Source organism: Lutjanus erythropterus, chromosome 8 (assembly GCF_056507025.1).
Source record: "Lutjanus erythropterus isolate fLutEry1 chromosome 8, fLutEry1.hap2, whole genome shotgun sequence".
Classification (NCBI taxonomy): domain Eukaryota; kingdom Metazoa; phylum Chordata; class Actinopteri; order Lutjaniformes; family Lutjanidae; genus Lutjanus; species Lutjanus erythropterus.
Window position 1 is genome coordinate 21,870,330 of NC_139324.1, and position 21,242 is coordinate 21,891,571.

At 37.6% G+C, this 21,242-nt stretch overlaps 2 protein-coding genes across 4 annotated transcripts; both read left to right on the top strand.

Moving 5' to 3' along the window:
* The first annotated feature begins 1,931 nt into the window (after window positions 1–1,931).
* LOC146322801 (uncharacterized) lies at window positions 1,932–18,256 on the top strand. Of its 3 annotated transcripts, none has more exons than XM_084724903.1 (4): window positions 1,932–2,332; window positions 15,574–15,651; window positions 17,432–17,684; window positions 17,998–18,256. In XM_084724903.1, exons 2-4 carry the CDS (start codon window positions 15,576–15,578, stop codon window positions 18,239–18,241), a joined length of 573 nt encoding a protein of 190 aa, XP_084581029.1. In that variant the 5' UTR covers window positions 1,932–2,332; window positions 15,574–15,575; the 3' UTR covers window positions 18,242–18,256. The 3 variants fall into 3 exon arrangements, with proteins under 3 accessions (XP_084581029.1, XP_084581028.1, XP_084581031.1); XM_084724902.1 differs by lacking the exon at window positions 1,932–2,332 and adding an exon at window positions 4,421–4,552; XM_084724905.1 differs by lacking the exon at window positions 1,932–2,332 and adding an exon at window positions 15,241–15,451.
* Window positions 18,257–18,781: 525 nt separating this feature from the next.
* Window positions 18,782–21,164, top strand: LOC146322802 (interleukin-1 receptor type 2-like). The gene is made up of 4 exons (XM_084725525.1): window positions 18,782–19,207; window positions 19,490–19,552; window positions 20,810–20,945; window positions 21,149–21,164. Exons 1-4 carry the CDS (start codon window positions 19,084–19,086, stop codon window positions 21,162–21,164), a joined length of 339 nt encoding a protein of 112 aa, XP_084581651.1. The 5' UTR covers window positions 18,782–19,083.
* Window positions 21,165–21,242: the final 78 nt, after the last annotated feature.

Below are 21,242 nucleotides of genomic sequence, written 5' to 3' on the forward strand. Positions count from 1 at the left end.
AACACCAGAAGTGGTGATGTGCTCACTGAGTCCAGGTTACACCACAAGTGCACAAAACTGTAGCCTATGTACGAATGTCATGACAGAGACATTTTTCTTTTAGCTTCCAAAATGTGTAACATCTCAAGCAGCACATCTGATAGCAAAAGGTCTGTAACTGTGCCATGACCAGCATGTGCTGAGGGGAGAAAAACTCATCGAGGAAGGGTGGAAGATGTTTTGTTCATAGACTCAACAGCACTAGCTCACACCTGATGTGTAGATCATCACAGAGTCTGTGCTCTCCTGAGACTGCCTGAATACTTGTATCGTTACATGACCTGCTGACGTTCCCTGGCAGATGGAGACTGAAGCATCATGTGGAAAAAGGACGATTGATGACACCAAATGAAAATGTGTAAAATGTACATATGTATGATGAAATGTGTAAATATGTAAAAATGATAATTCCCACAAGACGTCAAGCAGCAAACTGAGTGTCATATCAAATATGCTGCCATTTATTTAATGTTAATGACAAGCAACAGCCAAGTTAGCCAAGTAGATATTTTTCAACATAATGATATTAATTTCATGCTGTGCAACTGTTAGGGTTTGGTGGTTCCCATAAAATTTTGTTCTTAGCAATGTGCAAAAGACTCTTAGTAAGCATAGGAACGTCTCTGTATCTGTACAGCTATGAAACGGAATTCATTTTGCAAAAAGGATCATTGTATAAAAGCTTGACTATTCAGTCAATAAATATTTGCAAAGGAAACTGTGATTGAGCGTTTGGACCATAACCGAAACATTTCATACTATATACTTCACATTTTTGCTGAACAGTTATCAAAGCATATCGGAAATGTTAAGATTCCAGTTCCAGTTTAATTCCATACACTATGGAAATCAGTTTTAAAAGGCTGGACATCTATGTGAACTTGGTAATATTTTTGTCAAAGTTAGATAATAATGTAGTTATGCAATTGCAAACACTTTATTGGAAAACTATTTTCAAATTTGGAGTGAGAAGAAATTTGATTAGAAAGGGAGATGGTAACAAAAAAAATATCCATGATCACTTCATTGTTTCATTTCTGTAACTTCAGACAGTGTCAGGTTGAAGTTTATTATTATGATTCAGTTCATCTGAAAAATTCAAAAGCACCTAACATGAAATTGTATCTGTCTGTAAAAAATGTTACAAAGAGTATGACCTAGACCTGCTCTGTATGAAAAGTGCCCTTCTGGCCTGATTTGACCCCATATAAATCAAATTTACTTGAATGTATGTGACTAAATATCAGTCATTTCTTTTTTCTTTTTTTCAGTGCTTCAGCATTCTTCAAAAAAACAAATATTAAAAATATGTAGGACCTGCATTAGCATTTCCTATTCAGTTGCTTGTATAATGGTATGGAGTTAAGTTACATATAAAATGTGCAATTCTTGTAACTCTTGATGAATCTTGCTATGTTACACAAAATGTAATTTTGTGTAAAATTGGTATGCTCTTGAAATTTATTTTTTGGAAAATGTTAAAGCATTGAAAAAAGAAAAAATGAAATAACTGTAATTAGTCATGTGATCTATGTATATTCATCACATTTGATTAGAGAAGCCACAGGCGAAATATGTTCGCTCAGTTTAGTGTGCAGTGGTTTATGGGGATTTTCTCACAATTAAGATTAATAGAGAACATAATTTACAGGACACAGTTTCATGGTTAGAACAGTGACTACATTCATTACATTACATTCAAATAGCCTACATAATCTTTGGTTAAGGGTTGGTTTATCAGTTCATTTGAAGGTATCTTGATCTCTAGAAGCTTCTCTGTGCAGCCACTAGAGGTCTTAACATGACAGTGTTTTAAAGGGAGCCTCCCAATGACACCGTTACATAAACCAGAACTATGGACGAAAGCTCCACTACGCAAACAGAGATAAATCATTGCTGGGAAAAGATTAATTTGACAGAGCAGGGTGGGACACAGAGCAGTTTGTTTGTAGCAGTACTGTCATATGAACAGACTTGAGTCTTATAAAAAAGAAGTGCTGTAAGTAATGTGAAAGAGAGCTGATTATAGTGTGAATCATATGAACAGCAGGATCCAGGCAGCTCTCCTCCCACTTATTGCTCAACAGATTAGGACACATGCTGGCTTTCAAAAGCTCCCTGAAAAGGAAATCTCAACATGTGCTGAAGTCTCCACGAAAGGGGAAGCTGGAAGGAGGACACGTCTGAGCTAAGATTTAAGAAAAAAAAAAAAGGAAAAAAAAAAAAAAAAAATGTTTTTACAGGATTTTCGTGTGACCTGAGGACACCAAAGGGGTAGAATAACATCAGGCTGGTGAGTCGTCTGTTTTGAACAACATTAACTAGGAGCTGGGATAATTCCATTACTGTGTATGGTCAAGATCCCTGACATCACCATTACTGTCTGTGACATCGCTACAGGACTGCCTGCTCAACATCTGCACTGCTCTGTCAAGGATTTCTCCTTTTTTCCTCAGCTCAACCTGAATTAGTCACCATTTAAGATACAGATGAAGAAGGGTGTTTTTCAGGGGTCGAATGGAAAGGTGGACCAGCATAAATTCAAACTATTTTATCAACAACACTGTTTTTCCCACATGTACATCTGTCCAAATGCTTTTAGCAGAACTCTGTTCATGACGCCGAGGTCTTCTCGGCAGAAATTTCCACTTAATTGGATTTGAGTCAAGTTCCCATGCGGAAAGAAACAAAAAAATATTACATTTACATTTAGTATTTCTCACAAGCATATATAGTCCTAACAAACATGTTAACTGCATTTTCTTCTCCATTATACATTTGCAAAGCCCATTTTTGAAAATTCTCATCATTTAGATCTATGTTTGCTTGTTTGCATCTATTTCCCTGCCATTTCTTGACACATTGCTGTGTTTCTTATTGTCTTACTTGTATCAACTGTTGATCAATGGAAAGTAGGCCTGTGCAATATGCTAGTTCATGAATCTGTTCTCTTGTGGCAGAAAGAAATGAACCAGGTTACTTACAAGAGTGGGTCTTCTCTTCACTTGCATTGCCAATACTAAAAGCTAATGCACTCTAGTTTATTTAGTATTAGGATATTTAAAGCTCCAGTGATTTCAGGTCTGCCCAAATATCCTGAAGATAAAAACAGTTTACAGATAACTGTAAAGCAACAATAAATGTGTGTTCTGAGTTTGCCACAGCACAGAAACATACGTTATTAACTACCAGCCAAATCTTAAAGATTAAAAAGAAAAGAAGAAATCACTAAGTATGCTGCATAAAATTAGGTCTCAAAATAATGAAAAAGTTAGCAGTTTTCTTTGTTTTGAAATGCTGAGGACATAAGGAAAACTCTAAATTCCTTGCAGTTTTGTGTTGAGAAACATTATTCTTAAACTGTTGGACTATTTGCCCACGCAGTTTTTCACAAAGTGGTGAACCGTGCATTTGAACATTAATATCTTGTATCTGTACTGTATTCAACTGAATACAAGTGGAAAACTATTTGCAAATCACTGCATTCTGTTTTAATTTACCTTTTACAGAACATCCCAACTTTTTGGAACTGGGGTTGTTCTATAAAGATGTATGCCAATATGATGGTTTTACCTCATGCCAGGCCAATTTGGAGACAGTATGGAACAGCTATTCATCGTACCCAATTCCCAAAACACAAAAACGGAAAAACCCGAAACTTGTTTAATATCTTAAATAATCTTTATTTCCACATACTTTATTAAGTCTATTAATGTCATTATTCAGTAATGTTTTCAACACTGCAGGTCTGGTAACTGCAATAGGTCACTATAACATTTCCACCCTGAAAAACATGGAAAACACACTCCACAATGAGCACCAGTATTTCTAACTTGAGCTTTTACAATGTGTTCATTAAATGATTAGTTGATTAACAGAAAATTAATTTGCGACAATTTTGTTAATCAATTATGTGTAATCTTTCTCAGAAAAAAAATGCAAAAAGAATTTGGTTGTGGCTTCTAAATTGTAAGGATTTGCTAGTTTTCTTAGCCCTCTATGATGGTGAAATGAATATATTTGGGTTTTGGACTGCCAGACGTAAGTCATTTCAATGTGTCAAACTTGGGCTCTGGGACACCGTGACACTTTATACATCAAAATGTTAATCAATAACACTCAATAGTTACAGCTTGATTTCTGACATAAGACTGGCTGATTTAATGAATGACTACAGATTGCTTGGTCTTTTGTTATTAGTATACCACCATTGCCCCAAAATCACGTTTTGACCACAAAAAAGTTCCCATGAGCTGCAGGGGAAAAACCAAGAAAGAAAAAAGTGATCAGAACATTTTTGGAGACAGGAGACAGAAAAGAGAAAAGAGTGCATCTATTTGGGATGTGTTTTGCCACATTGTGGCTGAATGTAGTGCACATTTTCTGCAGTGCATCCTGTGACTTCACTGAAGAAGTGACATTTACTCAGGAATTGTGGTTGATGGGGACTGACTCATATCTGAATGAATGCCTGTGTCTCCTGTGGACTCCTCTACCCCGCTGGGAAGCCCAGGTTTGACCTCACACCTCTGTACTTTGAGAATTATTCACAGCTAAACTTAAAATTTAAGTGATGAGAACCAAAAGTTGTTTCTGCTGAATCCTGCTGATCTGATGCTGCAATTTAGTCTTTTAGTTTGTCAAGTTCTTGAAATGATGAGATTCCGGACATTTGTATCAAATGGTTGGTCACAAAATTTGTAAGTCTATGTAGTTTACTGATTTTTTTTTTTTTTTTCCAGGAAGTAAAGATTTTTAATTTTTTCATTTTCTAAACCTAAAAGCCACATTTTCATGACTCAGTTGATGTTAGGGAAATCTTTGTAGCTTAAAATCATAGGACAATGTGTTCTTGTGGTGGTTGAGATTAGGGCTGCAACTACTCGATTATTTTCTTTTTTGATTAATCTGTTGATTATTTTCCTGATTAACTGATTTGTTTTTTGATCTGTGAAATGTCAGAAAACAGTGAAGAATGTCAGTCAGTGTTCCCAAAAGCCCATGATGACATCCTTAGATGACTTTTTTCCAAACTCAAAGATATTCAGGTTCTGTTGAAGATATTTAGTTTACTGCCATATAGGACTTAAGACACAAAATATTCACATTTGAGAACCTGAAACCAAAGAATTTTGACTTTTTTATTCTTAAAAAATAACTCAAACTGATTGATTATCAAAATGATTGGCAGATAATTTAATAGTTAACTAATCAATTAAACTTAAATTAGTCACTGCATCTCTAGTTGAGATGGTATATGAAAAGTACAAATTTTCTCTCATACCTTATGAAAACTGTTATTTTTCATGACCTCACTACAAATTTTTAAGGTTAACATACAACACTGTTGTTAAGGTTAAGACAACTAATTTTATGCTGAAATTCAGTGAGATATTTTAGGGCTAGAGGAAGCTGATGGTTTAACAGGTTGTGTTGTAGGTTGTGTTGTGTTGAAATGCAACGGTGAACAGAGAGTTCAGAAATGCAAATCCAAACACACTCTTCCTCCTCTTTGTCTATGTTGTTTGGGTTTTCGTTCCATGGAGGTGGGACAGAGCTGTTGAGTCACTGGCGGAGCTGCACAGTTGAGACTCTGCTCTGCACGCGAGGGTCAGAGGTGAGGTTTCCTCTGTTAGCTCTGCTGCAGCGGGTAAACTCAAGTCTCATTCTTTCTCCGTCTGTTTGGTGTCCCTGTGTCGCTTTTTTCGAGGTGAGTCAATATATTCTGCTCACCTTTGCATATCAGAAGTTTACTATCTTTTTGATCTCTTGCTTTTGTAATACCAACTCTACCACTGAAGGCAAATACAACAATCTGTCCCACATCAAATACCTTACTTTGTTCAAAATATGAGGCCTACTCAAGGGTTCACATTTACTGTTTGAGATGTGTCTTGTAATTATAACTGTAACTGATTAATCCAAAAAAGATGAAACACTTTAACACAAAAAGAAATATACCTATAATCAGTGGCATGCTGTTGAAGTCCTCTTCTTAAGAAAAGCAAGGATCATTAAAAATCAAAACCTTCAGACAGAAATTTAAGAGTGATTCATTTCAGTACATTTTGGGGGGCTGATCACTGTTCTTTAGTTTCAAATCTCGAGTTTCTTACAGGGACAGTTCAATACACATTCTCCCCTGGCCTGTAGTGCTGTTTATCCCTCTAGATTTTTTTGGTGTGAGTTGCAGAGTTTTGGAGGTAACATCCATTGAGTCCTTGTTGTAAGCAGTTTCACCTAGGAACTTCTCTCTTTCTATTAGAAACAAAGTAGTTTCCGTAGATTTTACGGCAGAAAGAAAGTAGTTCCTAGTGAAACTGCTCACACCAAGGTCTGTGAATTATTCTGAACAGCTGGGTCGTGGTTTTTGGAAAGAGACACTGGTTTTGAATTTTGAATTTTTTTATTTTTTATTTTCCTTGTGCCATTTACTCCCTTTATATTGGAGAGAAGACAGACATTTCTACAGCTGATTTCTCCAAAACTCTGAAACTCACACCAAAAAAACCTAAATGGATAACCAGCACTACAGACCAAGGGGAAAATACGTATTTTCGGTTTTGGGGTGAACTGTCCCCTCAAATTAGTTTGACAGGTCAGAAAACCTGATCATCATTTTTCCAGACTTGATAGTATTACTGCTACATTATACAGCCTTTTGAGTTTGTGATACAAACCAGCGTATATCATAGTAGGTTGTTAATACATGCTTCTGCACCCCCTGTTTCCACTGCTAACTGGGGTTAGTTAATTAACTAATTAGGGTTAGTGTTCTTAGTAGAGAGCCACAGTGGAAAAAGCAGAGAAACAGCCAGTGGTGCCACAGAGCGTCTCATCACAAAGCCAAGCAAACATGTATTACTGACAAATAAACTTCCTTTAACTTAATCTTACAAGTTTTGTACTCAATGTGAAACATCATATAGGTCATGCTAATCACAATCTCGTGCTTTAGTGTAAGAAGGGTAACACCCATCATTTTCTCTTTTTACATTAAATGAGTCATGTAGTTAATAACCTCCCACAGGCTGAATGGCTTCAACTTATTCTCCATCAACCCTAATTCAGAGATTGTACTGATCACACCAACTGCCCTTGGGATAATATTTCCTATATTATATTTGGGGTTTCCTCATAAAATATTTGCACGTCGTTTTGGCCCTCATCAATCCAGCAGAGTAGTATTTGCTGCTGTATATCAAATTTATTATCTGGTTCCTGCTGATACTGTGTCTTTAATTTCAATTTTAATTTAAAAGACTTTTTCTCAGACATGGTTAAAAATAAACTGTTTGAGAAGTGGAACATGAGAATCAGATGTAGAGTGATCCTTTAATGGCCAACATGCAAACATGCTTACTTTCAGCAAAGGGAAGAATTGAAACCTAAGTTTTAAAGGGTCATTGTGTATTAAAAGGACAGCCCATCCCAAAATAAAAACTACAAATATTTCCTCTTACGTGTAGTGTTATTTATCCATTTAGATAGAGATGGTGTTAGTTGCCAAGTTTTGGAGATTTCTGCCATAAAGATGTCTGCCTTCTCTCTAGTATAATTCAACTAGATGGCCCCTGGCTTGTGATGCTCAAAGCACCAACAAATACATTTGAAAAAGTCAGCAGCATTGTTTCTCTCCAAGCAGTATGACCTGGTTACTCTAGATCAGTGATTCCCAAAGTGTGGGCCGCGGCCCCCTGGTGGGCTGTGGTGGTACTGCAGGTGGGCCGTGAGAGATCATTAAAAATATGATTCATTTTTGCAAATATGATTTTTTATTATTTTTATTGTAAAATATTTATTGCACGATTTTAAAAAATATTTAGAAGTAATAACCTATAGGTTATTGACCTCTCACAATATTTTAGGAACCTTATACAGTTTATGATCGGAACGTAGCTCTCTGGTCATCAAGATCAGGGGTCATAATCGGAGGAGCACGTACTGTGTAGTGGCGGGAAAAATGGAGCGGTGGCTTACAGGCGTAAAAAGAAAAACAGAAAAAGAAGCATCAAATGAAAACAATAATCAAAACGAATCTCTGAAAACAAAAAAGAGGTGTCATCGAAAGTATTCCAGTGAGTACATATTGTTTGGTTTTACAAGTGTTGGACCAGAGGACAACCCGCAACCTGTCTACCTGTTATGCTCTGAGGTGCTGTCTAATGAAGCTCTGAAACCTTGTAAACTGCGCCGCCATCTGGAAACTAAACATGAAAAATATTCATCAAAGCCACGAGAATTTTTTGAAAATAAACTAAAAGAATATCAGAGCCAACGAAAAACAACAGACAACACAGTGAAACGGCGTATTGATGACATGGCTGACGACGTGTTGAAGCAGCTAGTGAGCAGAATACCAGAGAGCAGCTGTTATGCTCTCCAGATTGACGAGTCCACAGACATCGCAGGCATGTCAAATTTGCTTGCTGTTGTGAGATATAAATATGAAGGAGACATACATGAAGAGTTTCTGTTTTGCAAACCTTTACCTGCACAGTGCACAGCGGAGAAAATATTTGAGACTTTGAATGAATTTATGATTTCAAAAGAAATAGACTGGGCAAAGTGTGTGGGACTCAGCACTGACGGAGCTCGGGCCATGGTGGGGAAACTGTCCGGTGTCGTCAGACGGGTCAGAGACGTGGCGCCGCTGGTTACAGCTGTCCACTGCTGTATCCACAGAGAGGCACTGGCCACCAAAAAGATGCCAGCAGATTTAAAGACAGTTTTGAATGAAGCAGTGAGGGCAGTAAATTTCATTAAAAGTCGCCCACTACAGTCACGCTTGTTTGCCCTATTATGCGCGGAGATGGGGAGCGACCACCGACAGCTTCTCCTGCACACCGAGGTGCGCTGGCTGTCACGCAGCAAAGTGCTCACTCGACTCTATGAACTGCATGATGAAGTCCGGATGTTTTTCATGGACTCCCGTTTTGAACTGGCTGACCGATTCTGTGACTTTGAGTGGCTGTGTAAGTTGGCGTATTTGGCCGACATTTTCAGCTACTTAAACGGATTGAATGTCTCGCTCAAGGGGAAGGCAGTGACCATGTTCCATGTCCACGGCAAAGTAGAGGCCACCATAAAAAAGCTCGTGCTGTGGGACAAAAGAGTGGCTCAGAACAACTACGAGTGCTTCGACAACCTGTGTGAGTTTCTGAACACAGAGGAGAGGGAGATGCTGACCACTGTGGCAGGTGCCATCAGAGCTCACCTGGAAATACTCAGAACGCAGCTCAGAGAATACTTCCCTGTGCTGAGTGTGCAGCACAGCTGGATCCAGAACCCCTTTGTCACCCATAACGAGGATGCTATTGCAGGTCTGACTGCCAGGGAGCAGGACAGCCTTGTGGAGCTGTCTTGTGACACTGCCTTAAAACTGATTTTCACACAGAAAAACCTGGGCCAGTTCTGGATGCATGTGGAAACAGAGTATGCTGCTCTGTCCAAGAAGGCACTGAGGTTTCTTATGCCCTTTGCAACCACATATCTAACAGGATTTTCAGCCCTTGTGGCTTTAAAGACAAAGTATAGAAACAAAGTGGATCTTCAGTCAGATCTCTGTCTAAAGCTGACTTCCATTCAGCCTGACATCCCTAAACTAACAGCTGCTATGCAGCAACATCACCCCTCCCACTAGGTGAGTTGCAGTTGACTGGTGAAGTGTTGTATATAGTCCACACACACACACACACACACACACAGTTGTAATGAAAAGTTTAAGAATTTATTCTGTCTTGAATGGACTTGTAATATAATGAAAAGTTGGACAATTTTTTCTGTCTTGTGATGACAAGTTTGAGAATTAATTCTGTCTTGTGTGTACACCACAGATTAAAAGTTTGGGCTTCCTTTATCCCCCTGCTTTCATTTCAATCCTGAATCTTTATAATAATAATAATAATAATAATAATAATAATAATAGTAATAATAATAATAATAATAACAACAATAACAACAACAACAACAATTACTGTTGTTGTGGTTAAGTGTTCTGAGAATGCATAATTTCGTCTATGTACTGGTTTATAGGACAAAGGTGGGCCGTGGACATTTTTTAGATTTTCAAGTGGGCCCTGATTTGGAAAAGTTTGGGAACCCCTGCTCTAGATAATCCACAGACCTTGTTATGAAAAGTTTCATGCAGGAACTACTTTTTTCCTACAGTAGAATCTACCAGAACTGCACTGCTGTTGAGTTTTTCAAGCGTATTTTTTGGTTCTTTGAGACACCACAATCTAAGTGTCAATCAAGTGCCAACTAGTCCCAGTAGTCTATATAACAGAACAGACATCTTTACAGCAGATATCTCCAAAACTCTGCGTCTCACACCAAAAATATTGAGACTGATAAATAGCACTGCAGGTAAGAGGAAAAATATGTAGTTTTGGTTTTGAGGGTAACTGTCCCTTTAACATAGTGAGCTTGTGGTGCAAAATAACCTATAAACTACACATAGCCTATATGACTTTAAATGATGTTGACAATCTGCTCTAAGATATGAATACAGAAGCTTTACTGGCTCTGACTTGTAGAGGGATGGGTCATTAAAGGTACGACAGTCATCTGAACAAGTTGCTACATGTTGCTGTACAGCATGTTTGGAGAACATGCATCAAGAAACTGGGTTTCAATTCTCCATCATCATTTGGGATCACATCCTCTTCCGCTTCAGAAAACATAAAAAAAAAAAATTTGTGTAAGAGAGCAAGAATCAAGAATCATCTGAGCAAGAATCATGCAGCCTATTCTTTAACTTTGTTGTGTTGAAGTCAGTCCCAAAAATGCAGTTCAACTGAAGTCAAGACCTAATTCTGTGTTAAACAAAGCAAACTTAATTAGCCATGTGGTGATGTTTATTGTCATGTTTTCCTGTAGTTGTTCCACTCTTGCACATTCTGCTTACTGTTCAGTGTGTATTGTTTAGAAGAACAGCAGGTGAAAGTCCATTTGGCTGCTGTCACCTCACATTTATCTTGTCGGTGAATCACGACTGGCATCTACATGTTTACAATGGTTCATACCAGAAGTGAAGCTCAGTGGGCTGCGAATTGACCCAAAATTGATCTAAAATCCAAAAGTAAACTGATTTAAGCTGCAGATTGTGTTTTCTAAACAGTGTAATCTTTGGTTTTCACCCACCGTACAGAAATTAATCTTTGGGGTCGTAGTTAACTTCTCCCTGAAGTTTTTATGTACACAGGCTTGTACCTTCAAATTTTAATCGAATAATAAATAAATGACACATTTGCAAATTGCTTGTACAGATGATTCAACCATAATGTCTTACCACTGCCACGGTTACTACTTTGCACACAGCCATAGGAGTAGGAAACAGCTACTGCCATGTTTATGCTTCTCCCAGTTTACCACTTGTAGGGTTGGACTCTGAATTTCCTTTACGCAACTACCTTGATAAAACAAGAAGATAAAACTTGCTCTTATTTTGTTACTGTGCCTCTACAAACAGTTGTCTGTATTTGTTTGAAGGTGAAAAAAACACTCCCTAAGGCCAGGTTTAGATGAAAAAAAAACCCAACCTTTTAACCAACTTTGAGAAACCCTGAGAAACCAAGGCTGTCTAGCCAGATGGTTGAACCGGGATCAAATTTTGCCACAACACAATGTGACATCATTCAGCAAAACCTACTGTGTTGGTCAATCAAATACGTACATGCACAAATTCCAGGTTGATTACTTTGTAACGGAAATTGCATAATTCTACCGTTCCTCTGAGGGACACAACTTCACATGTCAGATCCTTTAGAGGCCCTTGAACTTGTGAAACGATCAGTGTAGATTAGAAACTGATGCTAATGGATGCCAATCCTTGATGTGATGGCCTTGTTTTCTTAAAATAATACAACTAAAAAACATTAAAATGGTACCTAAACTGCTCTACATACTGTAGCCAAGTGCAGAGTCGTGTTCAAGTTGTCAGTTTTGATAGCCTCAAGGTTAAAAAAGCAGATGTGGATATAAAAAGGCATTTTATCAACACTGCAATATTTGGAAGGCAACTTCCTTTCCTCATCTCGTTTCCTGCCTGGCAGCCATATTTCTATTAGAAGTTGTCTGCAGTCAAATGCAGAGAAGATTGCCAGTAAGATGTGGGGATGAAGTTAAGATGAGTTGCTCTAAAGTGAAATAATGAAGATGACAAGCTGTTGGTAGCCACAAGTGAAGTTAACTTATTTTAGTGCATTAGTATGGTACTGAATAAACTTAAAGTAAAGCAAAACCAAAACGTGTTTTCTATCATTCAATTCTTGATAAACAAAAGGGAAAAAACAAAACAAAGACTTAATCACTGAGCTTCTTACACAGCCGAACACCAACACCTATAGGCCTCCAGTCATGAGGGAAAGCACTTATCAGACATTTCTCTCCTCCATGTGACGCAGTCAGTTCCGTTCACCTCAGTCTCCCATGATTTACTCCCACATCTCTGTTTATACCACGGCCTGCTGAACCAGCTGAGCTCTCCCACGCTCCTTTCCGCCCATGCTTGTCCCAGAGTAAAACTGTGCTGCCCAAGTGTTCCCTCAGACTTGGGATCTTTAACAACCTCCAGACACAGGGACTGAAATCTGTTTGTACTGAATAATAATAAGTCACGGATTATCCTTTTTGGTATTTCTAAACATGTACACCAAGGTAAAACATTTCTTAACTGTTTCCAACGCCTTTTTTGTGTTTTGTGTTTTTTTACAACCTATTCCATCAGTGCTGAAAAGGCTAGCTGATTACTCTGTTTGTCAGTATACAGAAAAATAAGTGGGAAAACAGTGGTTTTCCCCGTTTTATATCATTCTGACATGGAATTCCATGGGTTTTTGAGTGATTAGTTGATTAAAACAAGCAATCTGAAAACACCACCTTGGCCTCTAGAAACTATGACATTGTATAGACTGAGACTAAATTATGAATCAAAACTAGGGTTGAACGATATTGGAAAAAACTGACATTGCGATTTTTTTTAACCCCGCAATATATATTAAAAATACAGCAATTTTTCAACTTTTTTCTTGACTTTTTTCTTTTCAGTGTTTCCTCAATGAATTTTTTATGGTGAGAACACATCTATAACAGGGATAGACCAGCCATTAAAGCTATCTGATACTGAGCACAATGCAACAATTTAATGTGCACACCATTCTGTTAAATTTAATTGAGCTTTGCAGACACCTACAGTGCTTAGATGTGAAATTCATACAATATCATAGCTGCTAGTGAAGCCCCAGCAATGCTGCTAAATTTACTGTACAAGTCACACTTGATCTCTGATAAACATCAATGTTTGTGAATGCGTGTGGTGAAAGATGTGGTTAGATTAGATCAGTTTCTATCTGCTGAACACTCTATCTGAATGTGGCCTGACACCGCATGTGAACACAACACCTAGAAGCTTCTGTTGTATGCAGTATCAATGATGCTGCTGAAACAAAACTCAGAAAGAGTTTTTGTTTTGTTTTTGGAATTATGATTCATAATATACAGTCTTTAAGGTGTATGATTGAACTTTTTCCTATGGTCTAGCAAACAGAATCACAATACAAGAATCACAGTCCATATTCATTTGGCACCAAAGTATCATGATCGCATCAAATTGGGAGATAACTGTATCATCCCAGCCTATGAATTACCAACCAACTTACAAGCTTTCAGGATTCCCACAGGCTTATTTAATAACTAATATATGTAACTTTTACTGCATGTTCACACTACCAGCAAAAAAAAAAAAAAATGGGCTAAATGGGATCAGTTATATTGTTGCTGAGTTGCCAGTGAGGTGCTGCTTAGCACTTGTTGACATCAGTGGGCGAGTGTGTGTGGAGCTTAATACTGGGTTTTTCTGACATAACAGGGAGACTGAACTGTGAAGTGCAAGAAAATTAGGCTGTGTGTCTTTTTGACTGCAGCTGCTCATTAATTAGTGGAGCATTGGTGTTCTCTCTCTATTTGGGCCTGTTAAGGATTAAACGCTTCTCATCCCTTATTCATCCATATCAAGGGCCAAGTTGATTTTCCACAAGTTTCGGGTTAGGAAACCTACTGGACAGCAAAATACTTATCCATCATGGAGGAGGAGAAGTTCAGTTCTGTTTAACTGAGTCAGTCCACACTCACATACGTGCATCTGTTTCCAGCTTTAGTCACATACTTTAATTGCAGTCTACACAGATGACTGGACATACAGTTAGACTGATGATACTGGCTTGAACCGTCATTTGTCAAAGAGCCAACAGAGACCAGTTGGTGATGTGCAATTCTAATTAAGAAGTATTTTCTCTGGACAGCTCACCAGGACGTTATCTTTTTTTTGTTTGGTCTTTTTTCCCCTGTTGGATCAGTTTAAGTTCCTGCACTCTTTCCTTAATATGGTCATTCGCTTACTTTCTCAAGATTTGCTCAGCATCCTGTCTGTAACTTCAATATTCACTTTACAGGTTTTAAAGTAAGTTTTAGCTTAGGAGACCAAGAGTAACTTAAAATATAAAAAGCACCTATTGACACCTACACAAAATATTACCACCAAGGTTGTCAAAAATATAGTTACATTGATACTTTTTCAGTACCACGTTTAAAATAATACAATATTCATGAGTTATAGTATCAAAAGTAAAAAAAAAAAAAAAAAGCTATTTAAAAAATAGTGCTCATTCAAGACCTCAGTTCAGTTCAGTCTTTATTGTCCTGCCTGATCTATGCCTATAAAGCCAGACAGTGTTTAGGGACTTTGTGCACCAGCGCTGTGTGCAGGCTTAAAAATTAGTCCAATTCGTGTGACTTGGACTTCTTTCCTTTTTGTTAAAGATTCTGGTATCATGACCACTCTACCATCTACTATGAGTGGAAAATACCCAAAGCTGAAATAGCTCATAATTTCAATTGCTGAAATCAGTATAATTTAATGTTCCGTTAACATTTTATAACTTGTTACAGTGACACAGATTTTGCCCCTGAGTGATGACAAAAACTTGACCATCTTGAACTGTCCTGGACTCACTCTGTCCTGCACAATAATTGTAATACAAGTTTGATTAATTTCCCCGTAAGGGTTTTAAGTGTTCATTCATAGATTTACAGGCAAGACTGTGCTGGAACTTTCACTTGTATTGAGTGGTTCTCAGGAATGCTGGGCATCCTTCCAGTTCCAAAGCGTTACGCAGCATTTTGTCAGAGGTTTCTAACTGAAATACCAGAACGTTTGTCATCCATGTCTGAGGGTGAGAGTGGAGGGAGGGTGTGAGAGAGGGGAAGAAAGAAGCAGAGAGAGGAAGAGACAGATGAACTTTTAGAAGTGTTAGGATAAAGTTTCACTCAAAAGGGAAAGAAAACTGCTTTTGCTGATTATTGTGTTTTCAATTCACTTGTAACCTCAGTGTCACTGGACAGAAGTGTTCCTGTAAGTTGTCAGTTGTTAAAGGAGATTTCAGGATATTGCTGTAGCTTTTTTCCAGTAGCATTTTCACCTTGGCTTGTTGTATTCATTCATATCCAACTATTGTTTTTGTGTGTTTTTTTCAGCCATGGACCTGCATTCAACACTGGACAGCGTTCTGTTTTTCCTCGGGCTATGTGGAATTTGTACAGGATTTGTACCAGGTGAGCCGAGTCACACTATTTTTGCAACATTAACACTACTCGAGCTCTGGCATTATTTAAAACATACCTGCATATATACTGTATATAGGCTACTGTGCATACAATTTATACATTACATTTCACATGTTGTGGCCAAGTCTAACTTCTCCCATGCAATAGCTGCCTCCAGTGTGTACAGAAGTATTGTATCGCCCTCTTGTGGGCTATGGTGGGACTGTAGCAACTTTTATAACTTGGCAGTTCTCAGTGTTTCTGATTGATATGAGCTGCCCATCCCAGTTTCTCAAAGTCCAAGATGGTGTCTTTAAATGTCTTGTTTTGTGAACCCAAAACCAGGATATCTTCATATTTGGAAGACTGCAAATAACATTTTCTGCCATTTTTGCATGAACAATTACTTTAACCATTAATTGATTATCAATATAGTTTAATAGTTTAATTCTTTTTTACTACTTACCCAGTCAGGCAATTAGTTGCTAGATTTACTAGGCTGACATGTCTTTTTACTTGCACTGGTCAATCCTTATTGTTGAACCATGCAAGGGTGTACTAACAATATGTAATAATTACATTTGGGGCTGCAACTAACAATCATTTTCATGGCCAATCTGTCGTTTAGGCTAAATAGAGAGAGAGTTTAGTATAGTTTATATATTTTGGGAGAACAGAGTTGTTTGAGCCACTGGTGACTGAAAAGAAGAAATAATTCTACTTTAACAACAAAGTGTGACTGGACTCCTTGACATTACTAGCACATAGTGGTCATAGTGGGCAGCTCCAGATGTAAATGTAAAGCAGGCAGCATACATAGTCAGTACAAAGGTAGATAAAAATAGACAATACACAGTTGTGACACACATTTAGGGAAGCTTGACGATGCAGGTGATGGCAAACTGACTAGTAATTCTATCTTCACCTTGCAAATTGGAAACATCTGTCTCAGAGAGATAGAGCAGCATGGAAAATTACTGGAAGTCAGGCAGGACGTCCTCTGGGCAGCTCTAAATCCCAGAGCTGCTGTTCAAATGCTGGAAAAGAACATCCAACGAGAAAGAAAGGAGAAAGAGAAAACATAGAAATAGGAAAGAGGAAATATACAGAGTAATCGCAAGTAAAGACCCTACATCTAACCTCGTCGGCTGCTTTTCTTAAAATTTCCTCTACAGTCATTTTAAAAGTAGGAAAAGCACATTGAGGTTTCTTGAAATTATACTAATACTACTAATGCGTTGGCCCCAAACTCACAATATGCAAAAGGCCATATCAAGAACCAGTGTTTGCAGAAAAACAACTCATAAGAGGTGAAAAGGGTGACATGTGTGTAAACCAGTCCGCTGTGGGGGTGTCTGGGGGCATCCTACGCCAGAAAAATGTAATTAATGATTTTACCATGTACACAAGGCATTCTGGTGCACTATGTTTCTGTTTAAAGACCGACCTGGATCTTCTGTTTGTGTTTTCTGCAGATATTACTACTTTTTCTTTAACCTTAGTACTTAAGTAAAAAGTATTGAGTAAGGCACTACAGTAACTCTTAAGTTACGTTACTCTACTTAGTATTTTTACTTTAGTACTTTATGTAGGACATGCAAGATTTTTATATGTAGTTAAGTATTTTTACATTGTGGTATTAATGTTTTTACTTAAGTATAGGATCTGAGTACTTTTCCATCACTGCAGGTCAATGATCAGTGTTTCAGCATAAATTTTCTGAGGGCTTTATCACTGTTGAATGGCAGAATAAATGAAGAATTCAATTCTCCACCTGTCTGTGTTGCAGAGAACTGTACCAACTACAGGCTCCAGTTTGAGAGGGTTTTCTCTGTTCCTGGGGATATGGCTATGCTCAGTAGCACCCTGGTGTCTTTCAGCGTCTTCAACTTCACAAGTGTCCCGTACAACATCACCTGGCATGACACAAAGACGGGCCGAGAAATCAGAAACCAGCCCGGTCGAATCCTGGTGCTTGGGGAGACTCTGTGGTTTCTTAATGTAACGCAGGATGACGACGGGGAATATGTGACTATACTGAGGTAAGGTAGCATCAGTAGTTAAAAGATGAAAAAAAAAAGACAGACTGTCTTCATGTGTTTGTGTGTCTGACAACATTGTAGAAATCTCTGTCTACTTCTGAAAAACAAAAGGTAGCACCTGCTTTTTAGCAGGGCTGAACAATTTTGAAAATTATGTAAATGTAAATGTAAATTAATTACAAATTAATTTTGACTGATGCTGCAATTGCAATACAGTTTACAATATCAGAGGGAATGATTGAAAAACATTTCAAAATTATTGTGGTATGATTTTTACAGAATATCCATTAAAAAAATCTTTAATTTTCCACAGAACTCCCACTTTGTGCTACACACAGTCCACCAAGCTGGTGGTTGACCTGCCAGCTGTTGGAGAGTGTGGAAAGCCGAAGAAAGCATATCAAAAACTTACAAAGGGAGTCAGCAACACCCTGTCCTGCCCTCTGATCAACTACATCAATAAACTGGACAGCTACAACATCACTTCCTCCATCAAGTGGTACAGAGTGAGTTATGAGAAAGTTTTGTATTGTCTTAAATATTCATTAACTCACTGAGTTCACAATTTGGGGTCAACTTGGCTTAAACATTTGCCTTAAAGTAAGTTTGTAGCAATTTGGCTCTCTAACTTGTTTTATTTCTTTATCAAAAAAATGAACTCTTCAGTCAGAGTGATTTGTTATTAAAGTAATGTGCTTACAATTTTAAGCAGTTTCAAGCACTTCAATCAAAATACAAGCATTTTTCAAACCTACATTAAACCTTACATTAAAATTCACCTGTTTTCAAGGGTTTGCAGTGCCCTTAGCAACTATGAAGCCAAATTAGTCAAAACCAGTATATTCTCCACTACGGTTGGAGGCAAAAAAAAAGTGAAAAAAAAAAAAAAAAAAAAAAAAAGTAAAACAGTTAAATCCAGCATGTCACGAACCTACACCAACTATGTACAGTCATTTCAGAGTCGAGCACTATCACTGTCTCTGAGTCAGACCCTCTGCATTTCTAAAGTGTGTGAGGGGATTAAGAAGTATGGTCTATTAGTTCCCAGTTAATATTGAAGAGTATTTTGACTTTAACCCCCCATCCCCACTATGTAGCCACTCTTCTTTTAATCAAAGAGGAATACAACTTAATATTACTATTACAATAACATACTGTTTGAGTTGTAGCTGAAAGTAGGGAAATTCTAATGTCTTTCCATAGAAATGTTGAGCGGTCAGTGTGAATTTGATATAGTTACTTGGCTCTCTAGGCTACTAATTAAACCACATGGCTTGTCTATCACAGTAGTATTTATTTTTATGTTGTCATTATTAAAAGCCTAACTTTATTGTTTCCATTCCTCATCTAGGGTTGTGACCCCATAGTGGATGAGACAGACAGGTATAAATACAGGACAATGGCAAGACTGAAAATTGATAAGGTGGAAACTCAAGACAATGGCTCCTACACCTGTACTCTGACCTTCACGCATGGTGGCATCACTGGATCTGTGTCAGAGACCATTGACGTATGGGTCACAGGTTAGAATGGATTTAAGTACTTCAGTGTTCAAGATAGGAACATTAAGCGGTTTGTTCACAACACAATACTGTGATTCCTGCAGAGGAATAGACTAAATTTTTCTAAATCATTAACATTACATACAATCACTTGTGAGCAGCACAAAAGTCTAGTTACACAAGCCTCAAAAGAAGTGGAAGTTATTCCCATGACTCTCAACAACATCATTCCATACACAGTATATTTCTGATTAGACAACCTTAACCTCTTGTTAATGTATTTCACGTTGTCTGTCTTTTCAGATACGTACTCTCTTGTTCCACAAGTCATTGAACCGGCCAGTGAAATAATCAAGGCAGAATTGGGTGAGACACTGTCATCTTAATTCATCGTAACTGCCTCAGTTTTTGTTCAGACCAATATTTGCATTGGGTTGAAAAACACAGCCTGCTCATTCAATTTAGTGACGCCACTCTGTCATCTGCAAATGCAAGTGCACAATCATGGCTCAACATAAAAGCTCACTTGCCTTGGGCAAGGGCCAAGCCCATGTTGGGCTAGTAAATGTGGCAGCTCACTTGCCAATCCAAGCAAGTGGTAGAAAAGAATTATATGATCAATCTATTTTTATAATCAATTAATCATAATTTTTTCATGCAAAATGGCAGAAAATGCTGGTTGCTCTCAATTATAAAGATTTCAAACTTTCCTTGTTTAACACATAGGTTATTAAATTGAACATGTTTATGTTTTAGATTGGCTAAACAGGACAGTTAAATAACAACTTGGACTGGGGTGGACATTTGTCACTATTTCCTTACGTTGTGTAGTTGTTGCAGCCCTAGATTAAACATGGCAATCAACTTCTGTACGTATTCTTTCTACCAAACCATATCATAACCATATGCATATCAGAATCATATCATATAAACATATCACCACGCAGAAGCAAGCATGCATCAACTTATGGACGAGAGTTTACAGCTCAGCTGAGGAGGAAGCCATTAATGTTTATATCCTGCGCTCCGTCAAGAGCACATGTCTCTTGTCTATGAGTAAATAAATGCTTCCCTCCATCTAATACAGTTGGCAGGTGTAATTCTGGAGAGAGAAAATAGTTTCATGAGTAACCAGGTCATCATTTCTGGAAAGAGACTATGCTGGTTCTGAGTTTTTGAATGTATTTTTTGGCACTTTGAGCATCTCAATCTGAGTGCCATCTAATTAGATTATATTCAAGAAAAGGAACTACTTGTATGAGAGAAAAATATGTATTTTTGATTTTGGAGTGAACGGTCCCTTTAACTTAGCAATAAGAATTGTAAAATCTTGTCTCATTTATATTAAAAACCCACTGTACAGTGCACGATAAATGTCATAGTTGTTTTATTTAAAATACATTTTCTGGATCATCAAATTTCATCTTTTCACTCGCATCTGTTACATAAATTCATAAAAACACAGTGCTATTTTTGGTCTTAACGCCTACTTACAGCCATACATCTGCTTGGTGTCAGAAACACTACTTGGAAAATATTAAGAATTTTTAAGTTTAGATTTGCAGATTAAGAGAAATAGTTTTGTTTACTGTAACTCATGTTCTTATTTGTGCACGTGTTTAGGGTCCAATTTCACCAAGCGGTGCCGAGTGTTTGTGCCATGTGTTGGGATGCCCAGCGTTGAAATCCTTTGGTTGATCGAAGACGATTTCATTCATGATACAGATCCTACTGAGCGTGTCTACGTGTCACAACAGCGGTCAGCACCCTTACATTTCCTTTTATTTGTTGCTGCTCCGTTTGGGGTACAACAAGTAAAAAATATGATCTGCCTGTGTTAAAGAAAATCAAATATAAAAATGAAAGATTTCTTAAGAAACATTTACAGAATTATAGAGCCCCCGACATCACAAAAATTCACTGTGTATTAAGTTTTGTCTGAACAAATATTTTCATTACCAGAATTTGTCTCAAGTAAAGACTGAGATGATAGTTAAATGTAGTTTTCATTCTTCAGTGCAATTTCCAATTTCCCATAGGAGCGTTCATGCTTTTT